This window comes from Hemitrygon akajei, chromosome 2, assembly GCF_048418815.1.
Source record: "Hemitrygon akajei chromosome 2, sHemAka1.3, whole genome shotgun sequence".
NCBI classification, from domain to species: Eukaryota; Metazoa; Chordata; class Chondrichthyes; order Myliobatiformes; family Dasyatidae; genus Hemitrygon; species Hemitrygon akajei.
Window position 1 is genome coordinate 72329620 of NC_133125.1, and position 21932 is coordinate 72351551.

The 21932-nt window shown below is 43.7% G+C and overlaps 1 protein-coding gene across 1 annotated transcript in view; it reads left to right on the top strand.

Moving 5' to 3' along the window:
• LOC140714083 (bone morphogenetic protein 4) overlaps positions 1–21932 on the top strand; it is a 270592-nt gene that overhangs the window by 233673 nt on the left and 14987 nt on the right. Inside the window, exons 2-3 of the mRNA XM_073024811.1 lie at positions 6732–7332; positions 17669–17755. Coding sequence (XP_072880912.1) covers positions 6732–7332; positions 17669–17755 — 688 coding nt within the window. The remainder of the gene's footprint in view (positions 1–6731; positions 7333–17668; positions 17756–21932) is intronic.

The window sequence follows — 21932 nt, forward strand, 5'->3', positions numbered from 1 at the left end:
CACTGTACACTGGGGAAATGATTACAGTGTGGATAGGCAGGGAGCAGCGTTCCCTGGGGAAATGGTTACATTCTGGATAGGCAGTGAGCAGTGTTCCCTGGGGAAATAACTACAGTGTGGTTAGGCAGTGAGCAGTATTACCTGGGCAAATTTTTACAGTGTGCATCGGCAGTGAGATGCGTTACCTGGGCAAATGATTACAGTGTCGATAGGCAGTGAGCAGTGTTCCCTAAGGAAATGATTTCAGTGTGGTTAGGCAGTGAGAAGTATTCCCTGGGCAAATTTTTACAGTGTGGATACGCAGTGAGATGCGTTACCCGGGCAAATGATTACAGTGTATGTAGGCAGTGAGCAGTGTTCCCTGGGTAAGTGTTTTCATTGTGGATAGGCAGTGAGCAGTGTTACCTGGGCAAATGATTACAGTGTGGATAGGCAGTGAGCAGCGTTACCTGGGCAAATGATTACAGTGTGGATAGGCAGTGAGCATTATTCCCTGGGGAAATCATTACAGTGTGGATAGGCAGTGAGCAGCTTTACCTGGGCAAATGATTACAGTGTGGATAGGCAGTGAGCATTATTCCCTGGGGAAATCATTACAGTGTGGATAGGCAGTGAGCAGCATTACCTGGACAAATGATTATAGTGTGGATAGGCAGTGAGCATTATTCCCTGTGGAAATGATTACAGTGTGGATAGGCAGTGAGCAGTGTTCCCTGGGGAAATGATTACACTGTGGATAGGCAGTGAGCAGTGTTCCCTGGGGAAATGATTACAGTGTGGATAGGCAGTGAGCAGTGTTCCCTGGGGAAATGATTACAGTGTGGATAGGCAGTGAGCAGCGTTATCTGGGGAAATGATTACAGTTTGGATAAGCAGTGAGCAGCGTTACCTGGGAAAATAATTACAGTGTGGATAGGCAGTGAGCATTATTCCCTGGTGAAATGATTACAGTGTGGATAGGGAGTGAGCAGCGTTATCTGTGGAAATGATTACAGTGTGGATAGGCAGTGAGCAGCGTTACCTGGGGAAATGATTACAGTATTGTTAGGCAGTGAGCAGTGTTCCCTGGGGAAATGATTACAGTGGGAATAGGCAGTGAACAGTGTTCTCTTGGAAAATGATTACAGTGTGGATAGGCAGTGAGCAGCGTTACCTGGGCAAATGATTACACTGTGGATAGGCAGTGAGCAGTGTTCCCTGTGGAAATGATTACATTCTGGATAGGCAGTGAGCAGTGTTCGCTGGGGAAATGATTACACTGTGATTAGGCAGTGAGCAGATTTTCCTTGGCAAATTTCTACAGTGTGGATAGGCAGTGAGATGCGTTACCTGGGGAATTGATTACATTGTGGACAGGCAGTGATCAGTGTTCCATGGGGAAATGCTTTCAGTGTAGATAGGCAGTGAGCATTATTCCCTGGTGTAATGATTACAGTGTGGATAGGAGGTGAGCAGAGTTACCAGGACAAATGTTTACCGCGTGGATAGGCAGAGAGCACTGTACCCTGGTGGAATGATTACAGTGTGGATAGGCAGTGAGCAGTGTTACCTGGGCAAATGATTACAGTGTGGACAGGCAGTGAGCAGTGTTCCCTGAGCAAATGATTACAGTGTGGATAGGCAGTGAGCAGTGTTCCCTGGGGAAATGATTACAGTGTGGATAGGCAGTGAACAGTGTTCCCTGGGGAAATGATTACAGTGTGGATAGGCAGTGAGCAGTGTTCCCTGGGCAAATGATTACAGTGTGGACAGGCAGTGAGCAGTGTTCCCTGAGCAAATGATTACAGTGTGGATAGGCAGTGAGCAGTGTTCCCTGGGGAAATGATTACAGTGTGGATAGGCAGTGAACAGTGTTCCCTGGGGAAATGATTACAGTGTGGATAGGCAGTGAGCAGTGTTCCCTGTGCAAATGATTACAGTGTGGATAGGCAGTGAGCAGTGTTCCCTGGTGAAATGATTACAGTGTGGATAGACAGTGAGCAGTGTTCCCTGGACAAATGATTACAGTGTGGATAGGCAGTGAGCAGTGTTCCCTTGGCAACTGATTACATTGTGGATAGGCAGTGAGCAGCGTTACCTGGACAAATGATTACAGTGTGGATAGGCAGTGAGCAGTGTTTCCTGGGGAAATGATTATAGTGTGGATAGACAGTGAGCAGTGTTTCCTGGGCAACTGATTACATTGTGGATAGGCAGTGAGCAGCGTTACCTGGGGAAATGATTACAGTGTGGATAGGCAGTGAGCAGTGTTTCCTGGGGAAATGATTACAGTGTGGATAGGCAGTGAGCAGTGTTCCCTGGGCAAATGATTACAGTGTGGATAGGCTGTGAGGAGTGTTACCTGGGCAAATGATTACAGTGTGGATAGACAGTGAGCAATGTTCCCTGGGCAAATGATAACAGTGTGGATAGGCAGTGAGCAGTGTTCCTTGTGGAAATGATTACAGTGTGGATAGACAGTGAGCAATGTTCCCTGGGCAAATGATTACAGTGTGGATAGGCAGTGAGCAGTGTTCCCTGTGGAAATGATTACAGTGTGGATAGGCAGTGAGCAGTGTTCCCTGGGGAAATGATTACAGTGTGGTTAGGCAGTGAGCAGCGTTACCTGGGCAAATGATTACAGTGTGGATAGTCAGTGAGCAGTGTTCCCTGGGGAAATGATTACAGTGTGGTTAGGCAGTGAGCAGCGTTACCTGGGCAAATGATTACAGTGTGGATAGGCAGTGTGCAGCATTACCTGGGCAAATGATTACAGTGTGGATAGGCAGTGAGCATTATTCCCTGGGGAAATGATTATAGTGTTGATAGGCAGTGAGCAGCGTTACCTGGACAAATGATTACAGTGTGGATAGGCAGTGAGCAATGTTCCCTGGGGAAATGATTACAGTGCGGATAGGCAGTGAGCAGTGTTACCTGGGGAAATGATTACAGTGTGGATAGGCAGTGAGCAGCGTTACCTGGGCAAATGATTACAGTGTGGATAGGCAGTGAGCAATGTTCCCTGGGGAAATGATTACAGTGTGGATAGGCTGTGAGCAGTGTTCCCTGGGGAAATGATTACAGTGTGGATAGGCAGTGAGCAGTGTTCCCTGGGGAAATGATTACAGTGTGGATAGGCAGTGTGCAGTGTTCCCTGAGCAAATGATTACAGTGGGGATAGGCTGTGAGGAGCGTTACCTGGGCAAATTATTACAGTGCGGATAGGCAGTGAGCAGTTTTTCCTGCTATCAGCTTGAACTCACACAATTAATGCACTGAGCAAAAATGAAATAACCTTCGACCTGTAGCAGTGGTACAGTCATAGAACCATACTGCTCAGTAAAGAGCCCTTTACCTAACTTTGTCAATGCCCATCTACACAAGTCCAATTTAGTAGGACTTTGCTTGCAGCCTGCTTTGCCTTTGTGGTTCAGGTACTCATCCAGATGCTTCTTAAATGTTCAGATAATCTGATACTACTAATTTCAGATGTACCATCTTCCAGATTTCAACCACTCCCACGTAAAAATATTTTTCCTCCGATCCCCCCCCCCCCAAGTCTCTTAGTCCTTGCATTAAACTAATGTTCATGTGTCCAAGAGAACAATGCCTTATTAAGACAAACACTTGGTGTGAATTTAAACTAGCCCCATCTGCCTGCACGTGGTTTATATCCATCTATTACCTGCCCATTCTGAATACAGTTTAAACATTAACACTTCATTTGCCTCCATCACTTCCCCTGGCAGTGTTATGTTTGTTCTCAGAAGAAGACAGCCTTTGTGTGGGTTTTCAAATGCTAAAGCGTTTATTAACAGGAGACAGTCATGGCTTCTGGCTTCACAATTTAGCACAGGCTCCCAGTTCACCAACGCCACTTTCAGTTCCAGCTGAACAACCCACATTGCATACTGGGAACTGCAGTTCTTTACTATGTACACACATAATAACACATCTTCCCTCTTGAAAGAAAAACACATCAAAATTATGTCCTCATAAACCTGCAAGACACAACTATGCTTTCCAACAAAGATATTTACATTATCTTCAATTGTAATAAGTAAATATAGTCTTTTATTCACTCAACAACTCTTGAGGTTAATGACCCTTTTTGGTCTGTTCTATGTGTCCACGGGTGTATTCATTGTGTTTGATGCATTTGTGTCTTTCTGAGAATTCTGAACAACAAGTTTATTCTTTACATCTCCCGGTCCCCTTGGGGTACTGACGGGTGACATGTCACAGCTGTGAAATGGAACTTGTGGATGTAGATCCACAAATGGTGGGTTATGGGGTAGTGTGGGTTTAGTATTTTTTTTACGGCTTATATGGGTTGGCACAACATGGAGGGCTGAAGGGCCTGTACTATGCTGTAGTGTTCTATGGTTCTATAGTTTCGTTCTCAGAGGTGTTTCTTGCTCTGTCTGGATCTGGTAGGAATGTGGAGCAACTTCCTCTTGCACATATCCTTGCACAGACCACGTGCTAGAATTGTGATCTCGGATTCATACTTGATCTCCAGGCTTCAGGACTGCAGGCTTTTCGCAGTCTTGTCGTGATACTCTTTCTGTTTCCCCTTCCCTTTTACTTTAGCCGATTTGACCTTGTGTGCTCCTTTCGCCGTCAACAGGCTTTTGAGCACTGGAATGTTAGTGTGTACACGTCAACCCAGCAGCATTTGGGCTGGTGAAAGGTCATTCTGTAGTGGCACACTTCTGTAAATCATTAGACTTTTGTGGAAATCTTCTCATCCATCTTGCACTTTCTTCATGAGACCTTTCACTACCTTGGCCAAACTGTCCGCTAGGCCATTAGATTTTAGATGATGTGGACTTGAAGTTACATGTCAAAAGCCCCACTCACTGGCAAAGGACTTGAATTCACAGCTCTAGAATTGAGGACCATTGTCTGATACCACTTCCGATGGAATTCCATGCCTTATCTATGCCATATTTATGGAAAAAAGTACAGTTGATGTTTCAGGCCAAAACCCTTCGGCAGGACTGTACTTCGGCCCAAAATGTCGACTGTATTCTTTTCCATAGATGCCACGTGGCCCGCTGCGTATCTCCAGCATTTTGTGTTGCAACAATATGACTCTTCCCATTACAATCAAACAAATCCACTCCAATTTTGAAGTACGACCTGTCTGGTACAGAGTGGGGCGTATATGGTTTTGCTTGCTGCTTTGGTCTGTAGGTAAGGCATATCCCACATGAAGCAGTGGTCTGGCTGATGTCTTGGTTCACTCTTGGCCAGTTACATCCCTTCATGCGCTCTATGTTTACCTTTTTCCTCACCAAGATGCCCTTTGTGTATCTTCTGGAGCAATTCGTTGTGTAGCATCACTGGAATCACAAACCTGTACTCTTTGAAGACCATATCTTCCACTACTGACAGTTCAGCTCTGCATGCCCAATAATCCCATATACACATTGGATAGTCATTCTTAGTTGCTGGTCATCCTTTCTGTATTGGATCTTTGAGTACTTCCATTGTTTCATCTGACCCTGCTGCTGTCCTGATCTGCTCTGTTCTATCGGGAGATAGAGGATTAGAGGTGACAATCATGTCAACATAGGCCTGTGTGTCAGCGTTAATCTCTTGGTCACTCTTTTCCTAGTCACTTACAGTGTTCAGTTATGAGGTATTTAGACCTCATGCCAACTTCTGACACTATATTATGTTTGTTCTTTAACAAAGACAAACTTGTGTGGACTAGAATTATTATATTTACAGAATGGCTTCGGCTTGACCATATTTTACTCAGGACCTTCAGCCTGCCAATAGTGTATGTGTGTCCAGTTCACCAATGTCACTTCTGGTTCTGGGTGAACTGCCCACATTGTATGCTGGGAAAGGAAGTTTTTCCATTATGTACACACATAACACACCTTCTAACTGAAATATTACATCCCAGACAATATCTTGGTGAATCCACACCCTCTCCATTGCAATCTCATCATCATTATAGCATTACAAAGAGAACTGCAGACCATATGTCCAAGTGAGGCCAATGCAATGTTTTATAAAGCTTAGTAGACAGTTCCCTGCAATTGTACTCTATCCCCTGACTAATGTCCTGCTTGGTGGTGCAATAATATCAGTGCCAGACTCCGGAGCGAAGGTTTCCGAGTTGAAATCCAAGTCGGGTTGAGCATCGAGCTAGCAACTTGGCATCGTAAAAACAAGAATAGCTTGTTACGGAAACACCATCATGACAGTGCCACAATAACTCCACTGCCGAGTAAAGGGCTATTCTTCTTCTTCTTCTTCTGGCTAATGCAGGCAAGCATTCCTTGCATCTCCTTTGTCACTTCAGGGACTTTTGGCCACAATATTGACAGGATAGTGATCATTGAGAAATAGCTAAAGGAATCAAAGCAGAAATTCTGATCAATATACTGCTGGTGATCTGAGAAAAAGGTCATTCACAGCCAAAACATGATAGAGATTGAAATGCTTGGTCAAGATACAGAGAGAATTCACTTGCAAATTTTGCTCCACCCTTGAGTTGTTTTAAAATAATCCATTGATTTCTCAAATTTTTTTTGAGAAAAGAGTAAACAAATTTAACACAATTACAAACATTTTGCCAACAATATCAACTAGTTGCATTTATAAACTATGCTTGTAAAGCATCAGAACGGAAGAAGTACTGAAAAGTGGAACAAAAGGGAAATATTAATAACAGAATCAGAAATATATCATACCAGTATGTTTCAAATATTTTTTGCCTATCTTTATTTTAGTTCCTGAATATGACAATCCTGGATGGTTGTGGTTTAACATTTCCAGCCTCAAGCCCTCCATGTTGGCAGCAGAGTTGGTGCTACTGCGGAGAACCTTGCATCCAAAGTCACTGATGATCAATGTAACAATACATACAATTGGTTTTGACGAGAACAACCTGTCCATCAGTGATCCACTAGACAAGAAGATATTGAATCTAAGTGAACTGCCTTCCTCTGGCTATGACACGTTCAATGTTTCCATCATTCTGAGAGAGTGGAGGGTGGATCTGATAGGATTCCAGTTTCAGTTTACTGATGATAGTGGCAGTCTGGTATTACATGATGCCCTCACTCAGAATCTCTACTGTCTCAACACAAGTTCTCAGGATGAACCACTTCTCATCACCTATCGGGTGGGACTATCTGAAAGGAACAAAATTGCTAATTTACGTGGCAGCAGGAGTAGTCAACAGTGCACTAGTGGATGGAGGAGGAGCCATCTTCCTCGCAGAGCTACTCCTGGAGAGTGCAGCCTGCACCAGTGGTTTGTGAGCTTACGGTCTTCAGAGTTAAATCACTGGATCCTGGAACCTCAGGGTTACTATGCTAACTTCTGTAGGTAAGCACTTGCTAGTTTACAATTAGTGTTAACTGAAGTGAATTAAGGGTTAGTCAGTTCCTTTTCTGTTTTACTCTTAGTAAATTCCACTCTTCCCCTCCTTCATCAGTTTCTGCTTATTATCTGTCATAAGAATGAAAAAATTTCTCTGGAGTGTAGGGTCTGGGGGGAGATATAATAGAGGTTTATAGAATGATCAGAGATAACCATAAATCCAAGGTGGAATGTCAATACCAAAGGGCACAGCCTCACAGTGAGATTGTGGAGATTTAAAGGGAATACGCATAGCAATACGTTCATAGAACAGTAGGTGCCTGGAATGGGCTGTCGGGGAAACAGACAAGATAGTGGCATTCAAAAAGCTTTTCTATGGGCCCATACTGTGTATGCAAGGGATGGAGGAATATGGATTACATGCAGCAGAAGGAATTTGTTTAATTTGGCATTGTGGGTGAAGGGCCTGTTTCTATGTTGTACTGTTCTAAATGGCAGTGTAGGCTCAGCAAACCTGCTCTGCCCTTCAATAAGTTCAGTCCTGCTCTGATCTGTACTTTGTATTAATCAAAAGTCTGTCTCTGCCTTGGACAAATTAATAATTCAGTCATTCATCCTCCAAAGAGGAGGAACCATTCTGCCTATGCAATCTCTTCGAAAGATCAATCCACCTTGCCCTACACTCCTACTCTATAATAAAAAATGTTTTGCCTTTTCAAGTATTCCTCAAATTGCCTTTTGGCCGTTTTTGATTAATCTGCTTCCACCATCCTTTCTGTCTGAATTCCAGGTGATCTTGTGCTTTTTCCTTTTCTGTTCCCATTGCACTCTCCCCTTACTGATCCTCCTGATAATGGAGGGAGTTTCTCTTTTTATCAAGCTCCCAGAGGATTTTGAACTTTCCTATCAAATCTCTCCTGAATGGTTGTTTACAGCATATCATTATCTGGGTGTCAGGACGCTGGAGCTGGGATCCAATCGCAGACCCAGTACTGTGCACACAGTGGTATTAATTGAGTAACAAACCCCAAGGTGCAAACAAAGTCGGCGTCAAAGTTCAGGCAGAGATCAAAACATCTAGAGAAATCCTAAAACCAGAATCAGGAAACAGGCAGTGTCGACATTCAGACAGAGTGCAGATACAAATGCTGGAAAGGCTCAGGAAAATTCACTGGCACAATCTGTCAACAAACTGGTGAAAATACAGGACTGAAATACACTGAGCAATAAACAGAGAGGCAGATGATAGGTGGAACACAATGAGACACAGTGGCAGCAATACAGGTAATAATGAGAAACAGATGAGAGACGGAGTACTCAGTGATACAGGGGCTGGAGCAGAGCAGGAGCAGCGGACAGGAGCATGTGGCAATACAAAACCACAGACTGACAGCTTGGGGAAAACACACAAAAAGACAGAGTTCAACTAGAGGTTCTGACACTGGGGTACTCCTTCTACATATCACACAGATAATGACTGTCTACAGGCAAATGAGCATTGGTTAAGGAACAGTGTTCCCTCTAAGGTGTGTGCACAAAAGAATTTAAACTGCGCTCAGTAGTTAGGCATATTAAATATATTTCACAATCGTACACAATCACATTTCCTTTCCCAGTTTCTGTCCGGATGGCGTTGTCAATGTCGACTTTGTGACCAATATCCTGGCGGGGAGGTTTGCTAAGGCCACTGGGGAGAGTTTAAACTAGAATTGTTGGGGGGTGGGAACTGAACTGAAGAGACTGGGGAAGAGTAGGTTAGCTCACAAAGAGTGAAAGGTTGTAGACAACGCAAGAGGGAGGATAGGCAGGTGATAGAGAAGGGACACACTCAGACCGACGGTTTGAGATGTGTCTATTTTAACGCAAGAAGTGTTGTGAACAAAGCGGACGAGCTTAGAGCATGGATCAGTACTTGGAGATATGATGTGGTGGTCATTATAGAGACTTGGATGGCTCAGGGACAGGAATGGTTACTTCAAGTGCCGGGTTTTAGATGTTTAAGAAAGTACAGGGAGGGAGGCAAGAGGTGGGGGCATGGCACTGTAGATCAGAGATAGTGTCACGGCTGAAGAAAAGGTGGACTCCATGGAGGGGTTGTCTACGGAGTCTCTGTGGGTGGAGTTAGGAACAGGAAGGTGTCAATAACTTTACTGGGTGTTTTTTTATAGGCTGCCCAATAGCAACAGGGATATCAAGGAGCAGATAGGGAAACATCCTGGAAAGGTATTATAATAACAGAGTTGTCATGATGGGAGATTTTAATTTCCCAAATGTCAATTGGCATCTCCCTAGAGCAAGGGGTTTAGATGGGGTGGAGTTTGTTAAGTATGTTCAGGAAGGCTTCTTGACACAATATGTAGATAAGCCTAAAAGAGGAGAGGCTGTACTTGATTTGGTACTCAGAAATGAAGCTGGTCAGGTGTCAGATCTCTCAGTGGGAGAGCATTTTGGAGATAGTGATCATAATTCTGTCTCCTTTACAACAGTATTGAAGAGCAATCGGAACAGACAAGTTAGAAAGGCATTTAATTGGAGTAAGGGGAATTATGAGGCTATCAGGCAGGAAATTGGAGGCTTAGCAAACACGTACAACATGCTGAAGGGAACTCAGCAGGTCGGGCAGCATCCGTGGAAACAATTTTTGGGTTTCGGGCCGAGACCCTTCATCAGGACTGAAGAGGGAGGGGGCAGGTGCCCTATAAAGAAGGTGGAGGGAGGGTGGGAAGGAGAAGGCTGGTAGGTGCCAGGTGAAAAACCAATAAGAGGAAAGGTAAAGGGGTGGGGGAGGGGAAGCAGGGAGGGGATAGGCAGGAAAAGTGAAGAAGGAATGTAAGGGGAAAGCACTATGGGTAGTAGAAGGCAGAATCATGAGAGAGGTGATAGGCAGCTGGAGGAGGAGGCAGAGTGAAACTGGGATGGGGGAAGGGAGAGGGAGGGAATTACTGGAAGTTGGAGATTGCTTATTGACTGCTCGTTTCCATGGATGCTGCCCAACCTGCTGAGTTTCTCCAGCCTGTTGTATGTGTTGCTTTAACCCCAGCATTTGCAGTGTACTTTGTGTTTAAAATTGGAGGCTTAAATTGGAAACAGATGTTCTCAGGGAAAAGTACGGAAGAAATGTGGCAACTGTTCAGGGGATATTTGTGTGGAGTTCTGTATAGGTACGTTCCAATGAGACAGGGAAGTTATGGTAGGGTACAGGAACCATAGTGTACAAAGGCTGTAATAAATCCAGTCCAGAAGGAAACAAAAGCTTACACAAGGTTCAGAGAGCTAGGTAATGTTAGAGATCTAGAAGATTATAAGGCTAATAGGAAGGAGCTTAAGAAAGAAATTAGGAGAGCCAGAAAGGGCCATGAGAAGGCCTTGGCAGGCAGGATTAAGGAAAACCCCAAGGCATTCTACAAGTATCTGAAGAGCAAGAGGATAAGATGTGAAAGAATAGGACCTATCAAGTGTGATAGTGGAAAGTGTGTATGGAACTGAAGGAAATAGCAAAGGTACTTAATGAATACTTCAGTATTCACTATGGAAAAGGATCTTGGTGATTGTAGTGATGACTTGCAGCAGACTGAACTGCTTGACCATGTAGATATTAAGAAAGAGGATGTGCTGGAGCTTTTGGAAAGCATCAAGTTGGATAAGTCACCGGGACCAGATAAGATGTACTCCAGGTTAATGCGGGAGCTGAGGGAGGAGATTGCTGAGCCTCTGGCAATGATCTTTGCATCATCAATGGGGACGGGAGAGATTCCGGAGCATTGGAGTGTTGCAAGTGTTGTTCCTTTATTCAAGAAAGGGAGTAGAGATAGACCAGGAAATTATAGACCTTATTATAGTCTTACCTCAGTAGTTGGTAAGTTGATGGAGAAGATCCTGAGGGGGGAGGATTTATGAACATTTGGAGAGGTATAACATGATTGGGAGTAGTCAGCATGGCTTTGTCAAGGGCAGGTCCTGCCTTACGAGCCTGAGTGAATTTTTTGAGGATGTGACTATACACATTGATGAAGGTAGAGCAGTAGATGTAGTGTATATGGATTTCAGCAAGACATTTGATAAGGTACCCCATGCAAGGTTTATTGAGAAAGTAAGGAGGCATGGGATCCAAGGGGACATTGCTTTGTGGATCTAGAACTGGCTTGCCCACAGAAGGCAAAGAGTGGTTATAGACGGGTCATATTCTGCATGGACGTCAGTCACCAGTGGGGTGCCTCAGGGATCTGTTCTGGGACCCTTCATGATTTTTTAAATGACATGGATGAGGAAGTGGAGGGATGGGTTAGTAAGTTTACTGATGACACAAAGGTTGGAGGTGTTATGGATAGTGTGGAGGTCTATCAGAGGTTACAGTGGGACATTGATATGATGCAAAACTGGGCTGAGTAGTGGCAGATGGAATTCAACCCAGATAAGTGTGAAGTGGTTCATTTTGGTAGGTCAAATATGATGGCAGAATATAGTATTAATGGTAAGACTCTTGGCAGTGTGGAGGATCAGAGAGATCTTGGGGTTCGAGTCCATAGGATGCTCAAAGCAGCTACGCAGGTTGACTCTGTGATTAAGAAGGCATTCGGTGTATTGGCCTTCATCAATCATGGAATTGAATTTAGGAGACAAGAAGTAATATTGCAGCTATATAGGACCCTGGTCAGACCCCACTTGGAGTACTGTGCTCAGTTCTGGTCAGCTCACTACAGAAAGAATGTAGAAGCCACAGAAAGGGTGCAGAGGAGATTTACAAGGATGTTGCCTGGATTGGGGAGCATGTCTTATGAGAATAGGTTGAGTGAACTCATCCTTTTCTCCTTGGAGCAACGGAGGATGAGAGGTGACCTGGTAGAGGTGTATAAGATGATGAGAGGCATTGATCATGTGGATGGTCAGAGGCATTTTCCCTAGGCTGAAATGGTTGCCACAAGAGGACACAGGTCTAAGGTGCTGAGGAGTAGGTACAGAGGAGATGTCAGGGGTAAGTCTTTTACTTACAAAGTGGTGAGTGTGTGGAATGGGCTGCCAGCAACAGTGGTGGAGGTGGATATGATAGAGTCTTTTAAGAGACTTTTAGATAAGTACATGGAGCCTAGTAATTTCTAAGATAGGGACATGTTCAGCACAACTTTGTAGGCCGAAGGACCTGTATTGTGCTGTAGGTTTTCTATGTTTCTATATATGCAGATTTTACAACTGGCTTATTTATACTGTTGTTATTGAAGAAATTATTCAGTGTGGACATGTTGTCACTAGACAAAAAATTGCACAGCACAATATTTTTGCACACACTGGTCATTATAAATCAGAGGGAACATTGTTAGGGAAGCTCTTGCACTTCCATTGGTGAATCTTTACTTTCTTAGAAAACTGAGATACAAAGAAAAAAAAATTGGTTCAAAGGCTCAAAGGTCCAATTTAGTGTCAGAGGAATGTATACAATATACATCCTGAGATGCTTTTTCTTCACAAACATCCACAGAAACAGAGAAGTGCCGCAAAGAATGAAAGCCAGATAAACATTAGAACCCCAAAGACCCCCTGCTCCCCTCCCTCCCACACATAAGTGGCAGCAAGCAACGATCCCCCCTCCCCCAACTGACAAAAAAGCAAACATCAGCACTGCCACCAAGCTCTCAAGTGTGAGCAAAGCAACAACAAAGACACAGACTTGCAGTTACCCCAAAGACTTAGCGTTTCACCTAGCATTCGACATACCGCAGGCTCTCTCTCCCTAATAAGGGAGAGGGAGGTGTCTCCATTTTCCTAGCGAGCGGGGAGACATAACAACAACTCACTGGTTTATGATGTTAAAAGTCCTTTACTTCGCTTTTTTTGAGCTCTGTGCCTGAAGATTGCAAAGATCTTGGGTCTTCGAGCCCACAGCAGTAGACTTTTCAACTCCCCCAACGACACACAGGTCTCCTGCTGTGACACCAACCCTCGATCCACCCGTCTCCAGAGCCCTGAGATCTTAGGCTTCCAAATACGAGAGAGACTCTCAGGCCGAACCCTTAGCGTGCTGAACAATGGCCAGTCTTGAAACCCCAAGTTCGGGTCCCATTCCCACAAAGAGCCGAAGTCAGCGTGTGACTCCAGGTCAGGGTCTTCAAAAGAACCCTGAAAGGGAAAAATAAAGATATTAAAGATGGAAATCAAGCTGTTTCTGAAGATGCAAGCAAAGGATTAACCATTTAGCGCCATCTTAACTTCGCCTCTGTCTCCGTCTCAATAATAAACAAGTTTATTATTGTCATGTATTGAGATAATGTAAAAAACTTGCCTTGCATTATGTCCATATAACAATTTATTACATCAGTACATTGAGGTATAGCAGACTGCAGAATGAAATGTTTCAGTGACAGAGGAAGTGCAGAGCAGATACACAATAAGATGCGACACTGTAACAAGGTAGATTGTGGATCATTCTTATTCTGGCTTCTTCCCACTTCCTATCCAGTCCTGATGAAGGGTCTTGGCCTGAAATGTAGACTATTTATTCATTTCCATAGATGCTGCCTGACCTGCTGAGTTCCTCCAGCATTTTGTGTGTGCTCCTCTGAATTTCCAGCATCTGCAAACTTTCTTATGTTTAAAACTGTGAGCTCAAGAGTCCATCTTATCATACTAAGGAACAGTTAATCATCCCCTAACAGTGGTATAGAAACAGTCCTTGAGCCTGGTGGTACAGTATATGCTTTCAAACTATTGCATCCTCTGTCTGTTGGAATAGTGAAGAAGAGAGAAAGTTTAGAATGGGTGGGCTCTTACTGAGGCAATAAGAAGTGTAAATGGAGTCCATGGAGGGGAGGCTGGTTTCTATGGCATACTGAGCTGCCTCCACAATTCCCTGCAGTTTCTTGCAGTCATCATTTCTAAGGTACAACAAAAAAGATTGGTGAGGGTCAACAAGGATATGAAAATTTCTTTCACATCCTGAGGAATAGAGGCATTGGCAATAGCATCTATATGGCTGGACAAGGACAGGCTACCCTAAAAATGCAAAAGATGTTATTAATCTCAATGACTTAACCTCCACAGCCACCTGTGGCAATGAATTCCATAGATTCACTACCCTTTGGCTAAAGAAATTCCTCCTCATCTTTGTTCAAAATGGACATCCCTCTATTCTGAGAATGTGCCCCCTGGCCTGAGACCCACCCACTATAGGAAACATTCTCCCCACATCCACTCTCTCCAGACCTTTCAATACTTAATAGGTTTCAATGAGATCTACCCTCAGTCTTCTAAACTCCAGCCACAGCCATCAAGTACTCCTCATACAATAATCTTTTCAGTCCTGGAATAATTCTTATGATTTTCTTTGGACCTTCTCCAATGCCAGCACATTTTTTCTTAGATAAAGGGCCCAAACTTGCTCACAACACTCCAAGTGAGGGCTCACCAGTGCTTTATAAAGTCTCAACATTACATCTTTGCTTTTATATTTTCACCCTCGTGAAATGAATGCTAACATCACATTTGCCTTCCTCACCACTGACTCAACCTGCAAATTAACCTTTAGGGAGTCCTGCATGCAACTCTCAAGTTCCTTTGCACCTCAGATTTTTGAATTTTCACTCCATTTAGAAGATCATCTATGTTTTTATATGTCCTTGTCCTGCACCTTGTGTGTATTTACCTCCCCGTATGGACTTCAGCAAGTCCTTTGACAAGGTCCCTTGTGGGAGGTTAGTTAAGATTTAGTCGCTGGCCATTCAGGATGAAGTGGCATATTGGATTAGACATTGGCATTGTGTGAGAAGCCAGAGAGTGGTAGTGGAAGTTTGCCTCTCTGATTGGAGGGCAGTAACTAGTGGTGTGATTGGCATTGGGTCTGATTTGGATGATGATATGTTAAACTGTGTCAGCGAATTTGTAGATGGCACTAGGACTGGGGATGTAGTGGACAGCACGGGATTGCTCTGGGATCTTTCCCAGCTGGAAAAAAAATAGGCAGAATAGTAGCAGATGCAATTTGATCTGGACCGCTGTGAGGTGTAGCCTGTCGAGAGGACAAAGTGGGACAGGACTAACACGATGAGTGATAAAGCACTGAGGAGGATGGCAGAACAGAGGGATCGGCAAATGAAAATCCATAATTCCTTGAAAGTGGTATCACAGGGAAGTAGGGTCTTAAAGAGAGCCTTTGGCACTTTGGCCTTCATAAATAAAAGGAGTTGGGATATTACGTTAAAGTTATATAAGTCATTGGTGAGGAGAATTTGGAGAATTGCGTGGAGTTTGCATCACCTACCTACAAGAAAGATGTCAATAAGATTGAAAGAATGCAGAGAAAACTTACCAGGGAGTTGCCAAGATTTGAGGACCTGAGTTATAGGGAATGGTTGGATTGGAAATTTACTCCCTAAAGCATAGGAGAATGTGGGAAGGCTTGATGGAGGTATAGTAAATTATAGAGTAAATGCAAGTGAGCTTGGGTGGGACTAGAACTAGAGGTCGTGGGTTAAGGAAGAAAAGTGAAATTTTGCAGGGGAACATGAGGGGGAACTTCTTCACTCGGAGGGTTGTGAGATTGTGGAATGAGCTTCCAGGGAAGTGGTGGACTCTGGTTGGATGGCAACATTTAAGAATAATTTGGATAGGTATAAAGATGGGAGGGGTATGGGTGGCTATGATCCAGCTGCAGGTTGATGAAGCTATGTAACTAAGAGCTTGGTGTGGATTAGTATGGTCGCATGGCCTGTGTCTGTCCTGTAGTGTTCTGTGACTGTAAAACTGCACCAAAGTTGACCATTCTGCTCAGTCATTGATACGTTCTGCCCTGTACATTCTCACTATAATCTGTAAATACCATTCCTTTTCTATGCACCAATAAATGTACTATCCTTTTCAACCACTTTTTCTAGGCGCACATGATGGAATTGCTCTTGCCTGGACCCACTCCCACCTGACCTGGTGTGCAGGCAGCACTCTGGGCCCCACTGCTCTCAGCCACTGCCAATGACAAAGGTTAGAAGTAGAGAGTTTGGTATGAGTGCGCAATATTCCATTCCTTTTCCATCTCCTCAGATACTGAAGCTTTCTGTCACCACGTATCTACCCAAGGGATGAAAACCAATAAATAACCTCTGAGGTATAAACTCCCCCCCCCAATAATAACAATGCCCAGCAACAGCGAGCATGACTACCTTCCCATAACAACAGTGTTACCTCCACTAAAGAACATATGCTGTCAGCTCCAACTAAAAATTTTATATATTGTAACTACTACAGCTGAGAAGATCATCGGGGGCTCTCTTCCCGCCATTACGGACATTTACACTACACACTGCATCCACAAAGCAAACAGCATTATGAAGGACCCCACGCACCCTTCATACAAACTCTTCTCTCTCCTGCCATCTGGGAAAAGGCACCGAAGCATTCGGGCTCTCATGACCAGACTATGTAACAGTTTCTTCCCTCAAGCTATTAGACTCCTCAATACCCAGAGCCTGGACCAACACCTTACTGCTCTATTGTCTTGTTTATTATTTATTGTAATGCCTGCACTGTTTTGTGCACTTTATGAAGTCCTGGGTAGGTCTGTAGTCTAGTATAGTTTTTTTTCTGTGTTGTTTTTTACATAGTTCAGTGTAGTTTTTGTACTGTGTCATGTAACACCATGGTTCTGAAAAACATTGTCTCGTTTTTACTGTGTACTGTACCAGCAGTTATGGTCGAAATGACAATAAAAAGTGACTTGACTTTACTTGACTATAGAAGTTCAGAGGTTTGGACTGTTTGAGCACATGAATCCCAAATCCTTTTACAAAACTCATATCAGTTGTGATTGATTACTTATCTGACTGACTGTAGCTTGACAAAATTCATGTGTGGTTGGCAGCGCTTCATCTACCCTAGTCACTTCCTCACCACCACCCAATCACACAACACACATCCAGGAGCAGGATCGATTATATCAAACTCAAAATAGCATCTGTCAAGACTGCAATTTCTACTGACTGAAAGTAACTACATTCACATTGTACTTTCAGCCCTTATACTGCTGTCTTACAAAAAGGGCATCATCTCCTCTGGTATGGTTAGGATGGGTAATTAATGCTGGCCTTATTAAGGTAGCCTGGGTGAATGTAGACAAAAAAGTCAAGGAAACTTTGAAACTACGGGCCACTAATTTGAAGTTGAGAATGCACCATTGATCTAAATTTGATATTAGCAAGCCATGGTCTGTTTGTACATTTAATTATTCCTGTGATGCACCCAGAAAGATAAAAGCCTGCACATTACAATTGCATCCTTAGAAAAACTCCTGCTTTAATCATTCAAATTATATGGAGCAGAAAGATATACATTATAGCTCAGTTTACATTAATTTCTCTTCCAGAGGTCCTTGCTTCAGTACCATGGAGAAATCAGTAACAACCAGCTCCCCTTGGCACACGTTAGAGCGAAATACAACCAAACCACAAAGGTAGAGCACGGATTAAGTGTCTTCTTTATTGCTCTCTGATCAATTTTACAAATGGTTACTATTAATTTGTTTTAAGTGAAAATCATAAATCATCAATGCTGGAAATCTGTACAAGAAAATGCTCACTGGAAACACTCAACAGTTAACTTTTGGGTGAAGAATCTTTCACCAGAACAAGAGAAATTAGAAAAAAGACAGGCTAAGTACCAGCAGGGTGGGGTGTGTTGGTGGTAGAGGGAATGATGGGTTGGACAATTGGAATATCTGTGATAGGGTCAGATCAGGGTTGCCATGATGATAGTTTACAAAACCATCTGGTTGATAGATTATTAAGGGAAGTTAGAGACAGAGAAAACAAGAATTGAAATCTATGAATTAATGTTGGCAATGCCCTAAAGAATCAGGCTGTATCTATGAAGAAAGAAAGAGTAAATTTATTTTAGAAGTTGATAAGGTTCATCAGAAATTGATGAGAAACAGGGAGGAGCCAATCACAACAAAAATCACAGTTCGTAGACAAGAACTTGAGGTTGTCAAGTGTTTCAAATATCTTGACACCATCATCAACGAAGAAGGATCAAAGCCTGAAGTCCTTGCAAGGACAGCCCAAACAATGGCAACACTGGCTAAATTAAAACCAATCTGGAGAGACAATAACATCGCTCTCAGATCCAAGTTGAAACTTCAGGGAACTATGTGCCATTATTCCTAGATCACTCTGTTCTACTGCATTCTTCAATGCCCTACCATTTACCATGTATGTCCTGTTTGGATTATTCCTACCAAAATGTAGCACCTCACACTTATCAGCATTAAACTCCATAAAGAGAGATGAGTCAGGATAGGAGTGGGAAGGAAATTAAAGAGACAGGCTAGAAGCTCAGATACTGGCATGGATAGGCTGCCAGTAACTAGTGGTGTTCCTCAGGGGTCAGTATTGGGACCACTACTTTTCAATTTTTTTGTCAACGATTTAGATGATGGAATTGGTGGCTTTGTGGAAATGTTTGCAGATGATACAAAGATAGGTGAGCAGTAGTTAGTGCTGTGGAAGCAATGCATTTGCAGAAGGATTTGGATAAATTGGCAAAAGGGCAAAAAAGTGGCAGGTGGAGTACAGTGTTGGGAATTGTATAATAATGCATTTTGATAAAAGGAACAATAATGCAGACTATAATCTAAATAGAGAGAAGTTCAAACATCAGAAGTGCAGAGGGACTTAGGAGTCCTTGTGCAAGACTCCCAGAAAATTAATCTATAGGTCGAGTCTGTGGTAAGGAAGGCAAATGCAATGTTGGCATTTATTTCAAGGGGAATAGAATATAAAAGCAAGGAGATAATGCTGAGCCTTTATAAGACACTAGACAGGCCACAGTTGGAGTATTGTCAACAGTTTTGGCCCTGTGTCTCAGAAAGGATGTGTTCTCATTGGAGAGAGTCTACAGGAGGTTCACGAGGATGATTCCGGGATTGAAAGGGTTAACACCTGGGGAGCATTTGGCAGCTTTGGGCCTGTACTCACTGGAATTTAGAAGGATAAAAACATAGAAAACCTACAACACAATACAGGCCCTTCGGCCCACAAAGTTGTGCTGAACATGTCCCTACCTTAGAAATTACTAGGCTTACCCATAGCCCTCTATTTTTCTAAGCTCCATGTAACTATCCAAAAGTCTCTTAAAAGACCCTATCGTATCCGCCTCCACCGTTTCCGGCAGCCCATTCGACGCACTCACCACTCTCTGAGTAAAAAACTTACCCCTGACATCTCCTCTGTACCTACTCCCCAGCACCTTAAACCTGTGTCCTCTCATACTAGCCATTTCAGCCCTAGCAAAAAGCCTCCGACTATCCACATGATCAATGCCTCTCATCATCTTATACACCTCTATCAGGTCACCTCTCATCCTCCGTCGATCCAAGGAGAAAAGGCTGAGTTCACTCAACCTGTTCTCATAAGGCATGCTCCTCAATCCAGGCAAGATCCTTGTAAATCTCCTCTGCACCCTTTCTATGGCTTCTACATTCTTTCTGTAGTGAGCTGACCAGAACTGAGCACAGTACTCCAAGTGGATGTGGATGTAGGGGGATCTCATTGAAACCTACTGATTGTTGAAAGGGCTGGATAGGATGTTTCCTAAGGTGAGGGTATCCAGAACTAGAGGGCACAGCCTCAAAATTGAGGGGTGACCTTTTAGAACCCAGGTAAGGTTGATTTTTTTTTAGCTAGAGAGTGGTGAATCTGTGGAACGCTCTGCCACAGACTGCGGTGGAGGCCAAGTCCATCGCATATTTAAAGTGGAAGTTGATGGTTTCTTGATTGGTCAGGACATAAAAGGAGGCAGGTGTATGGGGTTGAGGGGATCCGGGATCAGCCAAGATGGAATGGCAGAGCAGACTCAATGGGCTGAATGGCCTAACTCTGCTCCTATGGTCTAATCGCTTCTGTGGTCACCAATATCTGGTTAATTTCCCCAGTGCAGTGGAGGCCACATCATGAACATTGAATAGAGGAGACTGGATCAAAAGAAGTGCCAATTATTATGTAAATATACAACATAGAAACAGACTAGCGCACTGAGCCGACTTCGGTCACCCACTTATATGCATTCTTTATTAAAATTAGCTTTTCCTCCCCCACGTTCATTTCAGTTCCCCTCAGGGTTCTACCTTCTGTCTGCACACAAGGGGCAATTTACTGAGGTATGTTAGACTACCGTCATGCATGTCTGGGATTTTTAAAAAAATTATGTGTTTAGAAACATGGTGTTGAACAGGCCCTTCTGGCCCAATGAGCCTCACTGCCCAGCAACCCCCCAGTTAACCCACACTGTCACAGGACAGTTTACAATGACGAATTAGCCTACTAACCGGTACATCTTTGGAATGAGGGAGGAAACCGGAGCATCTGGAGGAAACCCAAGCGGTCACAGGGAGGGCCGCAGAAGCTCCTTACAGACAGCGTCAGAATTGGACTCTGAACTCTGACGCACAGAGCTGGGCTACTCACTACCTCTACAGTACCGTGCTGTGCAAGGAAACTTGAGCACCCAGAGGAAACCCATACATTCACTGGAAAACTTGCAAACTCCATGCAGATGGCACCTGAGGACAAGATTCCTGGTCTCCCGCAGTAGCTCCCATGAAGCTGTGCTGTACCTGAATAGCCATACTTTATCCCTGAACTGTGAGAAGGGATGAGGTAAGGGACGAGGCAGATGTTGCATGTCCTGCTTTGCATAGGAAAGTGCCCTGGAAAGAGGTGTGCTGGTGGAGTTGGAAGAGCAAGTAGGGAAAACAACTCTCAGTGAATGTTGAATGGCGAGGTGCAGGAAAGGTAAGACCATAAGACACAGAAGCAGAAATAGGCCATTCGGTGATTGAATCAGCCTTGCCATTAGGTCTTGGCTGATCTAAAATCCTTACTAACCCCATTCCCCTGCTTTCACTCATAACCTTAGATGCCTTTATTAGTCATGAACCTGTTTGTTGTGTATTTAATGCTTAAAGCACATCCAGTGCCTTATACCATCCATTATAAAGTAGCCAGTGAGCTAGAACACATCGAGGGTGAAAGAATTCTTTTCAAGGTCAAGTGGAACCCATGGGCAATGCCAGTGGTCCCAATAGCCGAGAAGAATGGGTCTATCAGGATCTGCAGTGATTTTAAGTTCACCATCAACTCAGTACTGAGAGTAGATCAATACCCTCTGCCCAGGATAGAGGATACCTTTGCAAACCTTTCTGGAGAGAAACACTTCAGCTGCAGCCTACCTAAAGATGGAGGTGGAAAAAGAGTCCAAAGTGTTTCTCACCCTAAACCCTCACAAAGGGGTTTATCACTATAATAGATTTATTGTTGGGAGTAGCATCTACACTTGAACTCTGGCAGAAAGCTATGACCCAGGTGCTGCAAGGCTGCCCAGGCCCTCACTGTTACCTGATGTATCATTGTTCCCAGTATGGATGACAAAGAATATCACCAAAATCTTCAGAGATTGTTAAAATGATTAGAAGATTTTGGGCTCAAAGCAGAATGTAACAAGTGTGAAATCTTTAAGCCAAACATCACTTACTGTGATGTAAGTGATAAGCACCATTGACGCGCAAGTATATACAAGTGTGCTGAGAAAATTCAAGCTCTGGTGGATGCTCCAACACCAAAGGACGTGTCACA